A 20,817-nucleotide genomic window follows, 5' to 3' on the forward strand; every position below is an offset into this window, starting at 1 on the left:
CCCACTATGGTTCTGAATCCTTCAATAGCTTGTATGCATCTGAAGTCTGATTAGTGGAATATGTAGCTAATCGGCGATGTATACATTGGAGAGGGAAAGGAACTGGCCACCCTACCCCATTATCTCCTCGCCTAGTTGCCTCATGAGTGTTACTTATGAGGTTCAAACCTGTATTCGGACAGTTGACTAAACAACAACTCAAATTTGCTTGGAAATTCCATTTTTAATTATGGACATTTTTATAAAAACACTTTAACACTATCATTACTCGCCGATAATGGTGCAGTATCAACAAAAATTAGATAAGCTGCAAGGAAAACAAACACTCGATACAGTGAGAACTGACAATGTTGTTGACTTTGGCTCCTGAATTCATTATTATTTATTTAAATAGGTCTACTGTTGCAGTTTTAATAAACTGTACATAGTAACCAAGTTTTATAAGTTGAACGTATTAAACTCTGGAATCAACTTATGACTTTAAATTTAAAACAATAAAGTGATTTTAATGTGTTTTATAACATAATAATCCATTGGATAATTACTTATTTTCTCAATTCTGATTTTCAGTAGGCCTAATTGTTATCTATTTGATTTGCATAATTCATTTAAACAGGGGCGTATTTTGCGGGCTACCGGGGCTACCGGCGGTAGCCCAAGGAAATTACAAAAGAAAAAGTTTATAATATAACATAATGTAATAATTTTGTATTATTAGTTTTACCATAGTAATTAAAATTAAAGTAATTGTTAGATATATTTTGTGTAATAATAGGGTCAGCGGTAGCCCAAACCCTTTAACCAGTATACGCCACTGCATTTAAAAAAGTTTGTTCCTGACTTTTGAGGTCCCCAGAATCGTGAGGCCCTGAGCAGAGGCACCATAGACTCCTGCCTAAATCAAGCACTGCTTATTAATTACTATTTTATTATTTGTTTTTCATTCATAGATATAATTTTCCCCAAATTTTGTTGATTGTTCGCCATAAGCAGAGACCGTAAGTTTAGGCATTATGAATCATTAAAATAGGCAGGCAAAAATGCATCATACATAGCTAAAATAGGCAGGCAAAAAGGCATTATAAATAGCTAAAATACGCAATAAAAGGCAATTACAAAAACCTTACAATAGACCCACAACCTTGCACTTTCCACAAAGGGATTTCGGCAGCAAGAAAAGCTTTACTTACGTCGAATGCAAATTGAGATTTTCGACTCGATGTTGCAATTACTATTGGAAGCAATGAAATCTTCTTCCTAGTAGCCTTGGAAAGTGCATTTTTGTGTTTGGTTGTACTGATATGTTGCAACATGAAATATTTAGCTAGCTACAACAACGTCGCAATGAAAACTGAAAGAAAAATAACCGTTAAAAATAACGTTGGACCCGCATTCATTGTTGCTTTGTTAAATAAACACAAGCGATAATTAAAACGCTTACTGTTATACATTTTTGCACGGCAGCACTCATTGTTGCAAAGAAAATATGAACTGACTGAAAGACAATAATATACATTCGGTGAAGTCACTTTCATTGTAGCGGTTATAGAAATAAATTAAAATATACCTGTAGGCAATTTTTAATAATTGATAAATAATAGATAAATAGACGGTGACAGCCGTAAAATTACTCGCAATACATATATACATAGATAAATAGTCAAATAAAGACAAAAAAGCATTTGTTTTGTAAATTAGGCATTTATATTTTTAAAAAAAGGCAGAAAATGGCAACATAAAACTGTGACGTTTCAATCACAAAGGTATAATTCGTACAGATTTACTTTCAAAATGAGGATAGATTTAACACATTTAAAAAGGCATTTTGCTAGAGTTCCGGTCTCTTGTCATAAGTTTCCTAACATTTTTTTCGACTGACGTACACTATAAAAAATATCGAAAGAAATTACACTTCGTTAGGGATATGAAAATCTTAAGTAGATTTCAGTCAAAAATCTCCCATATAAAATTCATTTTTTTAAATTTAATTTTCAAAAACATACGACATAAATTAATAACAATATTAAAATATGATTTTTATTTGACATAGATTAAAACTGTCACTGGCACTATTAAGAAGTTCATGAATAATTAATTTAAATTAATAATTCACCATCAACATCTATCTCTAAGAATTGGGCCTGTTTCACAACATCAGAATCTTGAGAGAAAATGCTGAATCCTGAATTTTATGGTTACTGTTACTGCAGACATTGTTATAACAATTCGACAGACTGCGTACATATTAAAATTCGCAATTAAACATTATTTTAATAGTACAATAATTATTACTACTGATAGGGTTTGATTCTCGATAGGGGGCATGGATGTTCTTCATTGATCTAATTCTTCCGGCCCCATTATGATCCTGGGGTTTCCTCAGAGTCTAAGAAAGATGAGTATCAGAGCTATTTCCGTGGAGATAAAGGCTGTGGGAACGTAGAAATAACATCGCTATTGACCATCCTGCCCCTGATTTCCCTCGGGTGCTAAGACAAATGTCGGGATGAGACCTAAACGAAATGGGCCATGGACTAAAAACTTTTCTCCCTGCTTTTCTTAACTTATTTTTCCAAATTACTGAAGTCAAAACTCTTCGTTGGAATCTCTCCTTATTTGGGAATTGCCTTCGCGATCTATTCTGATGTTTGCCGAGCGGCCTTTCTTCCCCAAGCTCTTGCGCTTGCCCACATTGTAATATCAAATATACTGCTCTGCACATGCTTAGCATAAATATAGTTATAGGCTAAACTTAAAAAATTATCTCTTTTTATAGTAAAACCTAAATATTCTTCAGGAGAAATAAATAAACTGCTAATTGCATCATCTGCTGGATAACTGGTTCTAATGAGTGCACTGATTGTATAATTAGCATGGAGGAAAGTGTGCAACTGCATAATTATATTGTAATATCGGTATCACGTTATGATACCACAGTCTAGTATATACAGTCACGAAACTTGAGTTGTGAGGGTGCTAGGAACAATAGACTGTGCCGGTACTATTTGGCATTGTCTGTAATGAGGCGATATTAGCGATCCTAGTGGTTAGCAACTATCAACGGATGCATATTTACTACGTATTGAGCTTCGTAACTGTATATACTAGACTGTGATTATACTATGAAACTGCTTAAATTTAACAATTTATCTGCTTGTATAAACAAGGATGCATTGTTGAAAATCCAATTCGATGTGTGTTTATCATTTATTGCTATAAATAGTAACCACAACTCTCAGTTACATTTCCAATATAGTTATGTTATATCGTCAACATTACTATTTAATCGCTTTTCAGCATGTGCACTATATAATTCGATATGAACGGTTTATTCCTCAAAGAGTTAGAGTTTATTTTTCAATTTACTTTATACGTCCTATCGAAGTAAGAAAATAGTCGTAATAATTCCATTAACAAAACCAATGCTTAAAAATAAACCAAGCCTGCCTTTCACAAATCAATTTTGTTTCAACAATGAATAAATGTGAATATTTATGTTTCTTTGAATCGAGTCTGATGTGCTTCGTCAGATCGACTTTGATGACATCATCAATGCTTCCTCTGTGAAGAAAGTGCGAAGGAAATCTTCATAATTCATAAGTAAGATGCATGTATTTTGATTCCAGTATTTATTGTTTTCTGAAATATAACATTTTCATTTAAAACTAATTTAAACTAAACATGACATGTATAATAGCTGCTTATAAACTGTTTGTGGGAGTTGTGGGACGGCAAATTTTAGCACTGCCTAGGGGCGGCACTATATCTTTAAATCCGGCCCTGAGCTTTACCCTTTTTTTATTTGATTTGTCATTAATGCCGATGGTCTGTAGGTGGAAGTCTTAACCTCTCGAAACCCTGTGCATCGATTTGGCCTGTAATATGATTGACTTTATCTTTTATTATCACTGTATTACTATTCTAGTTTTTGGTGCAGTTCTTCAGCCTTACAGCGTTTACGGAAGTGTCGTCTACAAATACTCTTTGCGATGTTCGAGGAAACAATGGTAATAATACTTTTTTTTTTATCAGAAAACACTTTGGCTTTATGGAGATTAAAACTGTGACCGGAAGAGGAAAGTCGATATTGACATTTGCACGATACAAGATAATGCGGTTTCAGCAACTGCTGGAACCGCTGATTATTGCATGTTGAAGAATTTGCTATTCATTAAGTTCATTGCCAAGCACAAATACTTCTTTTAACATGTCGCTTTCTTCTGTTTTTATTCCTTTCATCATTCTTCATTTTGTAAGTGAAATACCACTTCATACATTGAATCATAACATTTTACGTATTTTTGTCATTTTTCAGTGAAAGCAAAATTTTCAAGCTTTCAATAATAATAATAATAATAATAATAATAATAATAATAATAATAATAATAATAATAATAATAATAATAATAATAATAATAACACTTACTTCTTGCAAATAGCTTTTAGAAAATCCGGAGATTCATTGCCGCCCTCACATAAGCTCGCTATCGGTCCCTATCCTGAGCAAGATTAATCCATTCTCTACCGTCATATCCCACTTCCCTCAAACTCATTTTAATATTATTCTCCCACTACGTCTCGGCCTCCCCAAAGATCTTTTTCCCTCCGCCCTCCAACTAAAACTCTATGCATTTCTGGATTCGCCAATACGTGCTACATGCCCTGACCATCTCAAACGTCTGGATTTAATGTTCCTAATTATGTCAAGTGAAGAATACAATGCGTACAGTTCTGCGTTGTGTAACTTTCTCCATTCTTCTGTAAATTCATCCCTCTTAGCTCCAAATATTTTCCTAAGCACCTTATTCTCAAACACCCTTAGCCTCTGTTAATAATAATAATAATAATAATAATAATAATAATAATAATAACACTCGGGGATAGGATAGGCTAATCTGTTTCAACTTCAGAAACTGGCATATCATTTTATTGATCTTATGTACTTACAAAGTGTCTGGATTGTTCCTTAAAAGAAAAATTAAATGTGTATGTTGCTTTTAGGTTTTATTCTGTGTAAAGTAACATTTGTAACGTTTTGGTTTATAATATTAGTATATATATTTTTTTATTCGTCAGAGATACAACGAATATACAATAGTAAATCAACATTTCTTACAAGAAAATTCAAGAAACTTGAATAGAGAGGACAAAAAAATTATTCTAAGACATTTGGTGAAAATATTCTTACAGCTAGAGTGCGAGACAGAGAAATAATGTTTTGAAACGCACATATTGTCTTTGAGGATACATTTATCTATAACTATGCATATAATAAAAAAACAAAAACAAAAAACAATATTTGGAAAATGTTTCATTCTGTGTAGTTTTATTGCAGACTGTAACGTAGGTACACAGGCGATAATCTCTCCTTGATTATTGGAATTAATTAGATGTCTGACCTTCCTATTAAATGGAACAATTATCGGAATAGGCCGGGCGATTTGAGCCTGTTGTGCCTGATACGCTTAATTAAAAAATTGCTTCAGTAACGTGAGCGGGCTTAGCGTCTCGCATAAAAGAGAGCAACGCTACAAAGGAAGAAAATCCAATGTCAATTCATTTCATCCGTTTAATGTTATTCCATGCTAACAATTCTGGTTACTCCCTTGCCGACCCAAATGATTGAGCCAAACGCCCATATGATTTCCATCACGTTTCATCATTCTGGAGCTGGTGTGTGATGCAAATCAAACGAGGTCAATCGCAACATAAATGTATTTCAAGGAACGGGAGCGCCTCTTTCTGCGAATAGGTTTAGCGCGCGAAATTGCACGTTTTAGTACTTGCGCATGCGTAAAGGAAGTGTAATCAAATTAAATGTTATTTTTCATAGAAATTAATACTATTTTCTCATGAAAATATTACCTGTAAGTAAGTACACATTTTATTTCTAATATTAACTTGGTTACTTTTTTGCAACACGTATTCGCAATTATTCAACATGGTTGATGTTGACCAAGGATTTGAAAGGTCACCTTGAACGCGGAGTATTTTCCTATTTGTCGGCATGACCACTGATCAGAAAGGCGGTGGTGTTGGATGTGTGAGGTTGTCACGTCTGATACATAAAGTGTCATATTACAAATTAAATTGAATACCACGTGTCAATTCAAGTACATAATTGGTTATCAAGGTACTGGCTTTTATATTGTCTTAAAATGAAGTATACCTTCATTTATTATTTTCATCTTAATGTAATATAGTTTTGATGTTTGACAGTTAATGTTATTTTGAAAATAGTATAGTTACATTTAATATTTTACTGTAATATTATTCTCTACTTTTACAAATGTGAACGTATTTTCTTTTCAGACAGAGAGAAAAATGAGTTCTACAGCTAAAACACTTCTTTCCCAAGTGACAGATCCTGTCACAACATCAGGCAATAAAGTAACTGTTGTTGGAGTTGGGCAAGTTGGAATGGCATGTGCATTTAGCATACTTACACAGGTAAATATTTATCTAATATTTTAAATATAAAACATAGCATGGCCTAAGCTGTGAAGAGTCTTACTGAAACAAAACGGCATTTAACTTTCTAATTAATTTCAGAATGTTTCAAGCGAAATCGTTCTTGTGGATGTTGTTGCTGATAAGTTAAAGGGTGAGATGATGGACCTTCAGCATGGACTAACATTCATGAAGCATGCAAAAGTAAATGCCAGCACAGGTAAGCACTTCGTAATTAAGTATATAGTTATTTTTTATAGGCCTATACATTATATTAATGTGCCGGTACATAGTAAGTGGTAGTATGAATTTAGTATCAGTAATAACTGAAATTACTTTTGTATGCCCTTTAAGCAAACCATAATTTTCTCTTGTGTTAATTTGTGTATTGTTATAAATATTTTTGGTAATTTACAAGATTCGTTATACGGAAGTGAAAGCATTTAGATATCCCATCAACTAACCCGCTAATCTTGTCACATACCTTGGGATATGTAAGTGTCGACACTTCCATGTAACGAATCTTTGACATTACCATCTTTTTTTAACAGGAGTAAATGATTTACCTGTACCGGTACATGAATTGCAAACGCCTATTTTTCAATATGTTCTTTATTATTCTATATATTTTGTTATTTCTGCAACTTAGTCTTGTTTTAAGTGGTATAGTTACTTTTACTTATATTGTGGTACCATATTGTGTATTAGATACTTATATAATGTAGCCTATACCAAGAGGGCTATATATTTGTAGTCCTCTTGGCCTATATTAACTTTCAGCATAAATTACTGTTCTATTTTGGGATATAATGGACTTGATTATATTGATGAGAAAAAATTAAAGGAACCGTCATTGTCATCATTGTCAGCTATCATATTCAACACGATTTTTGCTCGTTATTTACTGAGTAAATGTTTTAAAGGTATTAAGTACTCTAGAACAGCTACACCTAAGAAGGCACAATTTTCATTTGCTTCACTGGCTTTTGTGAGCTGCAGCTATATATATATATATATATATATATATATATATATATATATATATATAGATTTTAGTTTGCAACCACAACTACTTTCAACATGAAATTCGTTTGATGCTTACTTGTGTATTCTATTACACTGTTGTATCTCCCCCTCCCCCCACTTGTTACAAATATATCACCTGAGAGGTCCAGGACGCAATGCTAGGGAAACTAACGTTTTCCCTAATAATTCGCCCTGGACCTCTTTTATGTTATGTTGATAATTAGTAACAAGTGGGAGAGGAGGCTACAATAGTACATTAGAATATACAGGTAAGTATCAAACGATTTTTACATGGAAAGTATTTGTGGCTGCAAACTAAAACCAGGTGTTTATCACTATACCTTATACATGTCTCAGAAGCAAGTGAAACAAAAGAAAATTGTGTTTTTTTTTTTTTTTTTTTTTTTGGAAGAATTTCCGTTTTAGACAATACAAAAATGTAGTAAATAGAAATTCAATCTCATAACAATAGCTAAGCAAGTTTTCACAATATGTTTGAGATTCTCTTCGACATATAAGTACTTGGTTAACTATTGCAGCCTGTTAAGTGTACTAACATTGGTCGTGCGATATTTGTAATATCTATAGGTCCTACCCACTGTTCATAACACTTTTTTTTGTTTGTTTACTAGATTATGCAGCAACGGCCAATTCGAGGCTGTGCATTGTAACAGCAGGTGCACGTCAAAAAGAAGGAGAATCCCGACTGAACCTAGTGCAGAGAAACACAGATATTTTCAAAGGAATTATTCCTAACCTTATCAAATACAGTCCTGATACCATTCTTCTCATTGTCAGCAATCCAGGTGAGTCGAATATGCTATAATTATATTAATGGTACAGTGCTCTCTAAAATGTAATTCTGATGTACAGTCTCCTTACTTGAAATAAAATATTATCTAAAGTAAAAATTCAGTTGGAAAAATATAGGAAGATATTATGTATGAGATTTTCACGAAGATCAGATTCTCATAATGTTTTTGAGTATTTTATTTATGTGTAATTATGTTTCACACAGCATATTTTATTTTACAACTGTGAGATATCTTAAACTGGGAGCACACATTGACTTAAATCCAAATCTTTAATGACACCGTAGGTTTACCGTATTTGACACATATTAGTGACAATCTGATCGTGGGAATCGTATTTCTCATTTTTAGCCTCTGCCGATGTTTTTTAGTCATCTGTCCGAAGACAAGTTTGAACTTCATAAGTGATACCATCAAGGCACCACTTATGAATCAGTTAGGTCAGTAGATAATAGGATAGAATTTCCGTAATTATTGTTAGGTTAGGTTAGATGGGATAACCAAGTGACAGGAGACCGAGGACTATGACAAGGTGAATGTAGTGAAAAATGAACTTTAAACTTTCCAGAGATTTAAACACGTATTTTCTTTTACACTTTCCATTACCAAGAAATTGAAATTGCATCATTCAGATGGCCTTGAATAATGTGTTTGCAATTGCACATTCGTGAATTACATGCGGATTCTCATACACCCACATGCATGACGTCGTTACCATCTTTGTTTTCTTTGGAACAGAGCCAAGAGAGCTCGGTTCTGAAAAAGGAAGAACTGTAATCCTTATATAATAATTAAGATTGCATCTGGTTATCATTTAACTCTGGATGAAATTGAATATGAAGTACTGTTATGTTTGTAAACATTGCAGAAAAAAGACTCTTAGTATGTGTGTACTGTCGTATATGTACAGTAATATGTGTATATATGAAATCTGCGTTCGTTCGCGTGTGCTTTTTCGTGTCTGCAAGTGAAATAAATAGTCAATATATTATATATGGTAAGGATAAGGGAGATAGGGACAGGGAGAGGGAATTTTTTTTCTTTACACAAGAAATTTCTGAACTACATAACAAACAACATTTAGTCTAGAAACAGTTGTAATTTCGTTCTCTTTTTATATGTGTATTTTACTTCTCATGAATTCACAGATTTTGAGCAAACATTGAGCCTGAAAAATGACGCTAGTTTCAAAACCTCACAGTACTGCAGCAATTTTTTTTTTTCGTAACACGAGAAAGACATAATACGTTTTCCGAAATGATATAATGTTAAAAATTGTATAATCAAGCTGTATCATAATGATCATTATAACTTCCAAACATGCAAACTCATACAATCACACAACTGCCAACAACCAATAAGAATGTTCCACTCAATTATAGGAATTCTACGAATTTCCTTCCATCTTCTTTCACTCTATGTATAACTAGAATAACCCACGTCTCAGTTACTTCCCTTATTTATATAACAATCAGGAGAAAATTGAGCCGTTCAGAGCAAAAGTGTCCTTTTTGCTATCCACTGACTACTAATAGTTTAAATAAATTTAATATTAATTGCTACTTTGCGCTGTATTTTACAGAATGTTTACTTTAACCCTATTACCCATTTTTGACTTACACCACTTCTGCTCTGAACGGCTCAATTAAAACCCAGCATAATTGCATTCCAAAATTATCCGAGGATAGCAATTTTCACTGTCTGGGAAGAATGTGAGATACTGTAATATTCTGCTGCAAGAAATCTTATCTTGATGAAAAGAAAAGAAACCTTAACCATAACTGTAATGAAATAAGAATTCTAAATACTTTTTATGCTTGACCATGCCGAAATGTAGCAATTATACACCTGGTAGCAGCCCTTTAATGGACCTCATTAAAGTACACCTATTCATTAAAGTTCAGGTGTTCCACCAATCAGAAAAAACCAGTGTAGCAATATGAAAGCGGAAGTATCGATTATTCTCGGATGTGCAATCAAAAGACAACTAGCGAAATGTCACGGAGGCTGGAAATCCAATACTTTCGCAGAAGGTTATGTTCTGTTAGTATAATAATTAGCGTTAATTGTAAATAATGTTCAAATAAATTCAATTTGTCATCTCGTTTTTCATTGTCTAAATGAATTTCAAGGTTATATCAAGATTAATGTTTATTTTACTCTCTAGATTATATCAAGGTCAATGTTGACATTTGTTTCTCGGAAAAAATCAATACTTTCGCGTCTGCGCACATCTCACAATTTACGAGATATTGCACAAGGTCGGTTCTGCTCCCCAGTCACATAAGAATAACATGAATACTTACTTACTTACTGGCTTTTAAGGAACCCGGAGGTTCATTGCCGCCTGGTCCCTATCCTGAGCAAGATTAATCCATTCTCTACCATCATATCCCACCTCCCTCAAATCCATTTTAATATATGAATAATTTCAAGTTAGAAATATGGTCTAGCATAAAAAGTCGTATGAAACTTGCCTATAATGGTAATTAAGATGCTCGTATGAAAATTATGAAACTCGCGTCTTAATTACTACCATTATAGGCTCATTGCATAATGTACTATTATTGCAGTGGAAGTGATATAAAGTAGATACAGTTCAATTATACAAGGAAATGACTAATGTTCTATAGTGTTCCTAACATAAGTAACTATTTGTGATGAGACACAAAGTTTTTAAAATTTGGAAGTTAATTTGTGATATGATAATGTAAAGTGCAATATCTGATTGGAATATTAAAAAAGATTAATAAATCAACAGCAAATTGTATTCCAGTGGACATTCTTACTTATGTTGCTTGGAAACTCAGTGGATTGCCAAAGAATCGAGTGATTGGATCCGGTACTAACTTGGATTCTTCAAGACTCAGATTCTTAATGTCTCAGCGTCTTAATCTGTCGCCTTCAAGTTGTCATGGTTGGATAATCGGCGAACATGGAGATTCAAGTGGTACGTACAAGCTAGACTATAATATAGACCATAGACTTAACTGTTCGCTAAGTTACACTAGAACTTACGGAGCTTATTTCTGAAATAATTTCGAATAAAAAAATCTCATAGTCCCATTTCAAATAGTTAACTGATTATTTTTCATTTTGTGAAGTACATAAATCTGAAGCACACATACTGTATTACCTGTTAGTGACCTAAAAGTATATGATAAGTTAATTGGACTGTGTATCTTTGAAGATCGCGTATGATTGACACATTTATCATCAGATAGATATGTTAATGTGTTGACTTTTTTGACAGTATCTCATTTAAAATAATGTGTTGAAAATATTTTGACAGTATGTGTTGATTATTTTGACAATATCTCAGTTGGATGGGGTTACGCAACAATAGACCAATCGATTTAAAAAAATTGAGATATTTACACATATCTGTTGTTGGCTGGATTATTTCACTCTGACAAAATCAAGAATGTGATATCTGCATTTTGCTGCTATTTATAAGCAGAACTCCAGGAGGTTGTATGGGACACCAAAACAAACACTTTTTTTTAATGTTATGTTGTGCTGTGAGGCACTATTTCGCGAGGACAGCAGATCTTAATGTAACACAAACCATTGCCATGCTTTAGTGCTTGAGTCTCTTATAAAACATTTAAACACCAAAATCACTGCAAAAGATGTTAAAAAATATCCATTGATCTCTACACAAAGGTTACAACAGCGGGACATGGATTGTCTAACGCAGTGAAAGATTTCAGAATTATCATTTATTTCCACTGCTGCAGCATTGATCAGAACCACTAGACCAGTTTAATAAAGCATTGCACTGGGTCAAGACTTACAACTAAATGTAGATTTGTAGAGTCGTCATGAACTATAGAATGCATACGCCTTCTTCCGGTTTAATAAATCCTCTAAGGAAAATATGACATTAGAAAAAACCGTTCGTTTTGCTGTCCCATACAACCTCCCGAAGTTTGTCGGTTTAATTATATTTCACTCTGTATAGTGTGTTGATTATTTTGACAGTATCTCAATTTATTAATATAAATTTACACAGAACATCTGCTAACAAGTATGCTCATACATACATACATACATACATACATACATACATACATACATACATAAGTGTTCTGTCCATGGGCAGGTCTTTCACTGCAAACCCAGCATTCTCCAATCTTTCCTATTTTCTGCCTTCCTCTTAGTCTCCGCATATGATCCACATATCTTAATGTCGTTTATCATCTGATTTCTTCTGCCCCAAACTCTTTTCCCGTTCACTATTCCTTCCAGTGCATCCTTCAGTAGGCAGTTTCTTCTCAGCCAGTGACCCAACCAATTCCTTTTCCTCTTCCTGATCAGTTTCAGCATTATTCTTTCTTCAGCCACTCTTTCCAATATAGTTTCGTTTCTTATTCTGTCTGTCCACTTTACATGCTCCATTCTTCTCCATATCCACATTTGAAATGCTTCTATTCGTTTCTCTTCATTTCGTCTAATGTCCATGGTTCTGCTCGATACAATGCCACACTCCACACAAAGCACTTCACTAGTCTCTTCCTTAGTTCTTTTTCCAGAGGCCCACAGAAGGTGCTCCTTTTTGTATTAAAAGCTTAGTATGCACATTAAAACATTGAGACTTGTACAAGCCACAGCAAGGCATATGTATCTGATAAATTGATAAATCTATTTTAGAACAACTGTGTTATTAGGCGCGACTGTTTAAGAGTTAAAAATGTTTGTCATAATAATTATTGCGAGACCGCAGGTTTAAAAGCAAAATTAAATTACCAGTGAAAACTATTTTGCATGTGTAAAATTTGGCTAGATAATTTCTATGCAAACAACTGGATCCTACTGCATAAGTGAATTCGTATATTTTTCCTGTGAAAACAGAGATTATAAATACATACCAGCCTCCAACATACCGGTACATTTGAGGTTATAATATTTTAACACTTTATTGTGAAATAAGTTTATATTTCAAAATATTAATTTTATTGTGAACCTGTTTTCAGGCTGTCTGTCAGAATATTCTACAGGGTGAATCATGTATAAATAAAGTACAAGAAAAAAAAAATTCGAAGTTCATTCATGGCTGTGATTCTGTTGTAGTGGCTGTCTGGTCTGGAGTGAATGTGGCTGGAGTGCGACTACGGGACCTTAATCCAGCACTGGGAAGTGTTGAGGACAAGGAGAACTGGGAAGATCTGCATAGACAAGTGGTTCAGAGGTGAGTATTGTTTTCTCTTTTGCAAGGAATGGAACAAGTAATTTTATTGCATTCATATTCTATCAATAATGCACATCTAGTGTGAATTCGAATCTCACCTGGATCTGGAGCATTGATATTAATTGTTATCAGTGTGATGTCTGCTGTTATGTCTTGTTGACCTTACGTCATTGAAATTGGACAGTTTGTCAGGTGGAGTAAATGTGTAATTTTGAACTGAAATCATGGCTTCTAAATTGCTTTAATACCATGGATTAAAGATAATATGCTATAACATTTATTTTTTAAAATAACGCGAAGTTATAATATGCTCCTTACAGAAAACTAGAACATTCATAATGTTCAATATCGTTTTCTTTGGATATTGTCATCAGATGAAAGAATATCTCAATAGATAATTTTATCTTGGCAAGATATTATTTTTTTAAACTATGAACTCATTTGAGAGTGTTACCTACTTTCACTCCTAGATGATTCGTTTATCTCTGATGACCGCATAAAGGTTTTATCTTTTCAAATCTTTTCTTAAGCAGAAATTTGTTCAGTTTATTTTTTCTTTTTAATCCCAACAAATTACATTACAACCCATAAAATAGATAATAACTTATGCTCTAGTCTTGTGTACTGTACCATAACTGAAGACATTAATGATAAAATATTGTTAACCCTTCAGTACTCGCATACTTTTTCCCTGGAGTATATCGGGTAGCATTGGTAAGCTGTCACTTGAACCTTGCAAACAATGTGCATAGACGATATCTTTAAATTTACCACTTGAACTCTCCTCTTTCGAAGGGGTGTTGGATGAGTCTAAATAGGAAAGTGTGAAATTCTCTGTAACTACAGCGCTCAAAAATTTCATTCGAGTGATAGATAGTATCATGGCTATTACCGCTAAACGCTACTGTTGCACAATGGATTCCGTGAAATGCGAGCGAAATGTTCTTATGCGCTACTTCATCGTCTTCATAGTTCGACGCTGGCTACACTGCTCTTAACATCACATGACTCACATGACCGCCATTTAAAATTGTCATAAGGTTACGAAAACTTCTAGTATTTTTTACGCTATTATGTATTACTGTATTACAATAATTATGAACTGATTAATGTACAGTAGTGGCAAAAAAAACCAGACCGACCCTTGTAGCTGATTTCAGAGCCTTGTTCACTCCAGAGCACGATAGACTGGTAACTAAGACTTTCGTGGTTCGAATCCTGCCTGGGAAGGAAACTTTTTTTGTTCCTTATTCAAATTTATTCCCAATACTTTTCGATTGCTGGTAAAATTCATGTTCTGGGAATAATAAGTTAATTAAGTAGTAAAATATCCTGCAATCGAAAAGAATTGGGAATAAATTTGAATAAGGAACAAAAAAAAAGTTTCCTTCCCAGGCAGGATTCGAACCACGAAAATCTTAGTTACCAGTCTGTTGTTCTCTGGAGTGAACAAGGCTCTGAAATCAGCTACAAGGTTCGGTCCGATCTTTTTGACACTACTGTACATTACCATATTCAGTACTAAAAATAAACCTTGTATGTATTTCAAAACTTTATTTTTCAACATCTATATGAAAATTACTAAATTTCAACATGGAAAAAAAGTTTGTGCAGTACAGTGTGTCTTTACATAACCTATAAATGTATTTTCCAATTGTCCGGCAAAATCAGTTATCCGGCACTGGCTCTGGCCCACAGTTGCCGGATACGAGGAATTCTACTGTATTCAATTTTCCCATACTTAATTTTGTCTCTCCATTTTAAATATTCCTTTTCTAATTATCTGCCCATATAATTAACGTTGACCCCAAACTATTAAAACTTATTCATCAGCGAAGAGTACATTATATTTACCGTATATCGATTCTTTTTCAGTTTCCATCCCGTTGATTTACATTTCTTGGACCATTCACGTAATACACCAGTTGTATATACTGGGTGTTCATTTCAAAGTGTGTCATGACGTCACTGTTGTTGGGTCACCGATTTGAAGCGAGTTTCAGTTTATATGTTAGAGAAGTTGCCTATTATTTAAGGCGTTCTTCAATCTGAACTTGAGAACGTGTACGGTATAACTTGAACGTCATAGCAACAGATGGCGGTCTGTACGGTCTGTGTGCTACCATAACCTCTTTCGAACTGTGTTTTGCGCCGGCAAGTCGTACGCAGGGTATTTGTTATCATCGGTTGAGTACGGTAACATTCCACAACACAAATCAAATGCTCCGTGTCCATGTTGACCGTCGAAGTTAATGTCAACAAATACGTAAGTAATCGTCTTCACCCTCTCCCCATATCCCAACAGTACGTATTTCCAAACAGTTCACATTCCTGCCACTACCGGCGTTACCGTACGTATCGGCATGTACTCTTCAGAATGAACGCCGTACTTGCTAGCCAACTTCTCTGCCTCTTAGATTATACACCTGAGCTGCGGAAGTGTAGGAAGACTGAATTCTCTTGGCTCATCAGCTAGCCACATGACGGCATACAGCGAGCCAAGACACATTTTGAACTGAACACCCAGTATTTTGAGCAACAATGGTAACATTGCACACCCTTGCAGTAAACCCTTTGTATTTACGAATTTAGCAGATAGATGTGTTTGTATTTTTACTCTGTATTTATTATTAAAATAAGATTATATCATTCTTATAAGATGTATTACCGATATTGATTTAATTTAATTTTTTATTAGATAATATCAATATTTACTTAAAATTTTAATCAATGAAGATGTATAAATTTTTAAAACGTTATTTGACTATGAAAAGCTGCAAATTGCTATGACTGTAGTAAAATAATAGAAATGATGACTAACGTCTCTCTCTTTCTTTTCTCAGTGCTTATGAAGTAATAAAATTGAAAGGTTACACTTCTTGGGCTATTGGACTCAGTGTGGCAGCACTGGCTCAAACGATGCTTCGCAATGGCTTTAATATCCATGCAGTGTCAACCCTAGTTAATGTAAGTGCAAAGTTTATGATCTATTGTTACCAGTACTTATTTCGTTATTATATACTTTGACAAAGTATTGCGAAATGTGACATTAGATTTCAATATATAGTTTTCAGCATGTTTCACACGAAAAAAGGTTTTTTATATGCCATCTGTTTTTCTAATGCTTTACTTTCTTTCTGCTTTCACTTTGATTAGACATTCTTCTATTTCTCTTACCTTTCATTTTTTTTTTCTTTTCATTTTTTCTTTCTTTTCGTTGTTTCTTTTCCATTTCTTTCCTTTTCACGCTTTTGTCTTAAAGAAAGATGTTTTAACTAAATATCTGTATTGAAATGGATGAAGGAAATTAAAATTGATAGATATATATTACATATTTGTTGCAAACACCTACTAAAATGCATATTTGTGTATTTTTGAAAGCTTTGTCATATACATTTCTTCTACATAGAATCGGAAAACTTTGTACCCATACTTATTCTCTGAAGACAGACATGACATAAAATCTATTCTATGGAGGGGACACGACTCATTCCATTGTTTTTTATTGTTTGCTTTAACACTTGGTTAAAACTATAAAACTTTCTAGAGTTAAAACGTTGAAAGTGTTACAATTTTCAAAAAAAGATAATGTACTGTACTACGCAAATCTAGCTTTCAGGTAGTAGCTCCCTGTAAAGCAGGTTTGAATAATTTCAAGGAAAAATTGTTCCGGGACCAGGTATCGATCCCGGGACCCTTCGCTTAGCGCGCAAATACTCTACCGACTGAGCTACCCCAGGAACCATACATGACACCGTCACAATTTTTCTTTTATATCCACACAACTCAAATGAGCTGACAAGATGCCAGAACTCAAATATGAGTGCACACAAATGCTGTGTGACTTAAATTGTGGCTTTCTGTTAACTGCACAGCATCTGTGTGCACTCATAGTTGAGTTCTGGCGTCTTGTCAGCTCATGTGAGTTGTGTGGATATAAAGCTAAAATTGTGACGGTGTCGTGTATGGTTCCTGGGGTAGCTCAGTCGGTAGAACGTTTGTGCGCTAAGCGAAGGGTCCCGGGATCGATACGTGGCCTCAGAACAATTTTTCCTTGAAATTATTCAATGTACTGTACCTTTAACAGTTCGAAGGACACTGAAGATGACACCACACCAGTGTTGAAACGGGGCCTGTCTGTCATAAAGGTACGTTATCTTTTTTAAAATTGTAACACTTTTAACGTTTTAACTCTAGAAAGTTTTATACTCATTCCATGTTTAGTTCGTGCTGATGTCAGTAAATGAGCAGTTTCTTTCAGCTATTTATTATCAAGAAGCTAAGTGAACGTACATTGATTCATTCAGTGTTCTGCCCAAGGGCAGGTCTTTGACTGCAAACCCAGCATTCTCCAATCTTTCCTATTTTCTGTCTTCCTCTGTGTCTCCGCATATGATCCATATATCTTAATATCGTCTATCATCTGATATCTTCTTCTGCCCCGAACTCTTCTCCTGTTCACCATTCCTTCTAGCGCATCCTTCAGCAGGCAGTTTCTTCTCAGCCAATGACCCGACCAATTCCTTTTTCTCTTTCTGATCAGTTCTAGCATCATTCTTTCTTCAACCGCTCTTTCCAATACAGCTTCATTTCTTATTCTGTCTGGCCATTTCACATGCTCCATTCTTGTCCATATCCACATTTGAAATGCTTCTATTCGCTTCTCTTCACTTCGTGCTGAAATTTTCAACATAATATGAACATAAGCATTTATGTTGCTGAACTTTCAGGGACAGCACGACATTGATAAGGATGTCTTCTTGTCCCTCCCATGCGTATTGAGTGAGAATGGAGTCACGCATATAGTGAAACAACCACTGACATCCAGTGAGAAGGAAATGCTACACAAATCTGCGGCCCTTATGGACGAAGTTCAGAAGAACCTCAAAATGTAATTTGATTTCGCTAAGAACCTGTCCAGGTGGAAGTCTTTGTAAAATCAAGAATGGTTTTTGGATTTAAATAGCAGCTGGTTTTACTGCGTGGGAACTCTGGCAGTTTCCAGATTACTTGTTAATATATATAGGATTTTTTAAAATTAAGAGTTGCACATATTTTCTTCTTTTTCTACACAATCTTAAAAATTATGGCACTGACTTATTACACAAGAAATGGGATCTTTTGCATCACCACCCATTGCCATAACTACATCATAGATGTTGCGTGTGTCCACCATTTTTTCTTGTACAAGTGACAGCCTGTGTTCAGTGGTGTATACAGCAGCTCTGAGTTCGTGTTCTGAAATATCTGTCACAGTGTGTACGACGAAGTCGTTCAACTCATCAATTGTCGTAGGTTTCCAAGAACATTCTTTCCTTCAGATAACACCACATCCAATAATCTGCGCAGTTTATATCTGGTGATCTTGCAGGCCAGGTTACATGAATGTGCCTACTGACAACAGGAGCACCAAAGATATTGTCTAAAAAATCTTGTATCGATTAAAGATTTGAGGAGGTACACCATCCTGCAGAAATATAATCTTTTGAATGTTTCGATTTCTTAAAACCAGTATAGCATAATTTTGAAGCATGTTCAAATAACGAACTCAAATTGCATGGGCTAGTTCTTAAACCATTTCGGGTACGAAGCTGACTGATCAGAATCTGCATTCACATCCGTAATAACATTGAATAACCCTTTACGAGTTTGAAGAGGTAATACCATTGCTTTCCACAAATGGAAATTAATGAAAAACACTTTTACTGAAATGAATTTCTTGTAAATATGTTATTACAACAGAACAATCGTGGTAATACAAAAAAAAAAAAAAAAAAAAAAAAAACAAAAAAAAAAAACAAAAAAAAAAAAAAACAATTTCTTGTGTAATAAGTATGTGACAGAATTTTTAAGATTGTTTAGAATTTAAAGAAAATATGAGCAATTAAATTTATCTCTTACTTTTGAAAAACCCCGTATTGTAGTAAGTTTACCTATTGTTATGAGAGGTGAGAAATGACAGAAGTGAATGTAAATTAAGTAAGGTAATGGCAATGACATTTTTTGCCATTTTTCTTACAAAAACTTGGATATGTTGTGTAATGTGGACGTATTTATTATTTATTTTTTAAATTTGCATTGAATAATAGTAGAAATTTATCTGCATTTACGTCATTTGTCATAATTCATGAAATGGAACATTCACTGCGAAAATCAGTATATAAAATTCAATTTGAAATTTCTAATAAAATGTAATATTAGAGCATTTGTAGTAGTCCTTGGTGGTCAGTCTTTCAGTTGCCATGTTTACCTCCAGTTCCAAAGTACGAGACGAGGATTTTTAAATTTATAATATTACATTGTGGTCAGTTTTAATTGTACAGGACTAGCAAATCGAGTTTTATATACTGATTTTAGGAACATTTCGAAGTAATTATAATGTTACCTTTAATAATTCTGATCTAGCTGTTGAGAAAAGTTTTGGTTATTATTAAGACATTGAAGAGAGGAATAGAAATTTTTATTACCTCCATTTTGGATCACTGTTCACGATGTGAATTTAATTTTTTTTACAGTACAGATGAGAAAGTTAACATCTGAATGATTTTTTTTTCAACAACATTATCACCACTAGTGTTCAATAAAAATACCGGTAATTAAAAAAGTATTAATATGGCGACTTTTAACGTTTTTATATTTTATATTGGTGTTTGTAAAACATTATCATAGTGTAAACATTAGGCTGAAAACACTGTACTCGAAAGTAGAGGTTTGAATATTTATTTCATTGCATTGTCTCATGTTTATGAGTAGTATTATCAACAGTATTGTGATTATATGGAAATATTTTTATGACAATTTATTTATTTATTAAGTTAATACTTATTAGAACAAAATGGAAGTCATTAGTTATAAGATGTAGAAACACTGGTACTGAGGCAAGAAATTTAAGCTTATGTTTTATGTTACTACAGAAAAATAATGATGGAGAGCTCACAATCTAACTTAAGTACTTAAATTCTTTATTTCAATCTATTAAAACCATTGTAACTTTATTTCGTTGTGCTTGATTGAACTTTGTGTTAATGATGGCAGCAGGGCTAGCTAGAAGTGGCAGTTGAATAGAGATATCTATTATGATATAAATCACCTTCTTCACGAGCTCTGCACCCAATCAAAACTGCTCCCTCCATCTTCCTGCTTCCTTTACTATAAAGATCATTGCCGTGGATCATATTCCAGGTTTCTTCATTTCAGATGTTGTCATGTTCAGGACGTGCTTACACCTCAGAAAGTTTATAAATGATCTGCTTGCTTGGCTGATAGGTGAAGAATGACTTTACGGCAACAACATGCATGGAAATGCCATTATTTACTGTTGTATAACACTCGCTCCAA

At 33.9% G+C, this 20,817-nt stretch overlaps 1 protein-coding gene across 3 annotated transcripts; it reads left to right on the plus strand.

Moving 5' to 3' along the window:
• The first annotated feature begins 5,910 nt into the window (after positions 1-5,910).
• On the plus strand, positions 5,911-20,474 carry LOC138703016 (L-lactate dehydrogenase-like). Of its 3 annotated transcripts, none has more exons than XM_069830518.1 (8): positions 5,911-6,133; positions 6,313-6,450; positions 6,553-6,670; positions 8,109-8,282; positions 11,050-11,238; positions 13,362-13,479; positions 16,323-16,446; positions 18,210-20,474. In XM_069830518.1, exons 2-8 carry the CDS (start codon positions 6,325-6,327, stop codon positions 18,372-18,374), a joined length of 1,014 nt encoding a protein of 337 aa, XP_069686619.1. In that variant the 5' UTR covers positions 5,911-6,133; positions 6,313-6,324; the 3' UTR covers positions 18,375-20,474. The 3 variants fall into 3 exon arrangements, with proteins under 3 accessions (XP_069686619.1, XP_069686621.1, XP_069686620.1); XM_069830520.1 differs by having other exon boundaries at positions 11,065-11,238; XM_069830519.1 differs by having other exon boundaries at positions 5,991-6,133; positions 6,317-6,450.
• The last annotated feature ends 343 nt before the right edge of the window (positions 20,475-20,817 follow it).

The sequence above is a fragment of the Periplaneta americana genome, chromosome 7 (assembly GCF_040183065.1).
Source record: "Periplaneta americana isolate PAMFEO1 chromosome 7, P.americana_PAMFEO1_priV1, whole genome shotgun sequence".
Taxonomy (NCBI): Eukaryota; Metazoa; Arthropoda; class Insecta; order Blattodea; family Blattidae; genus Periplaneta; species Periplaneta americana.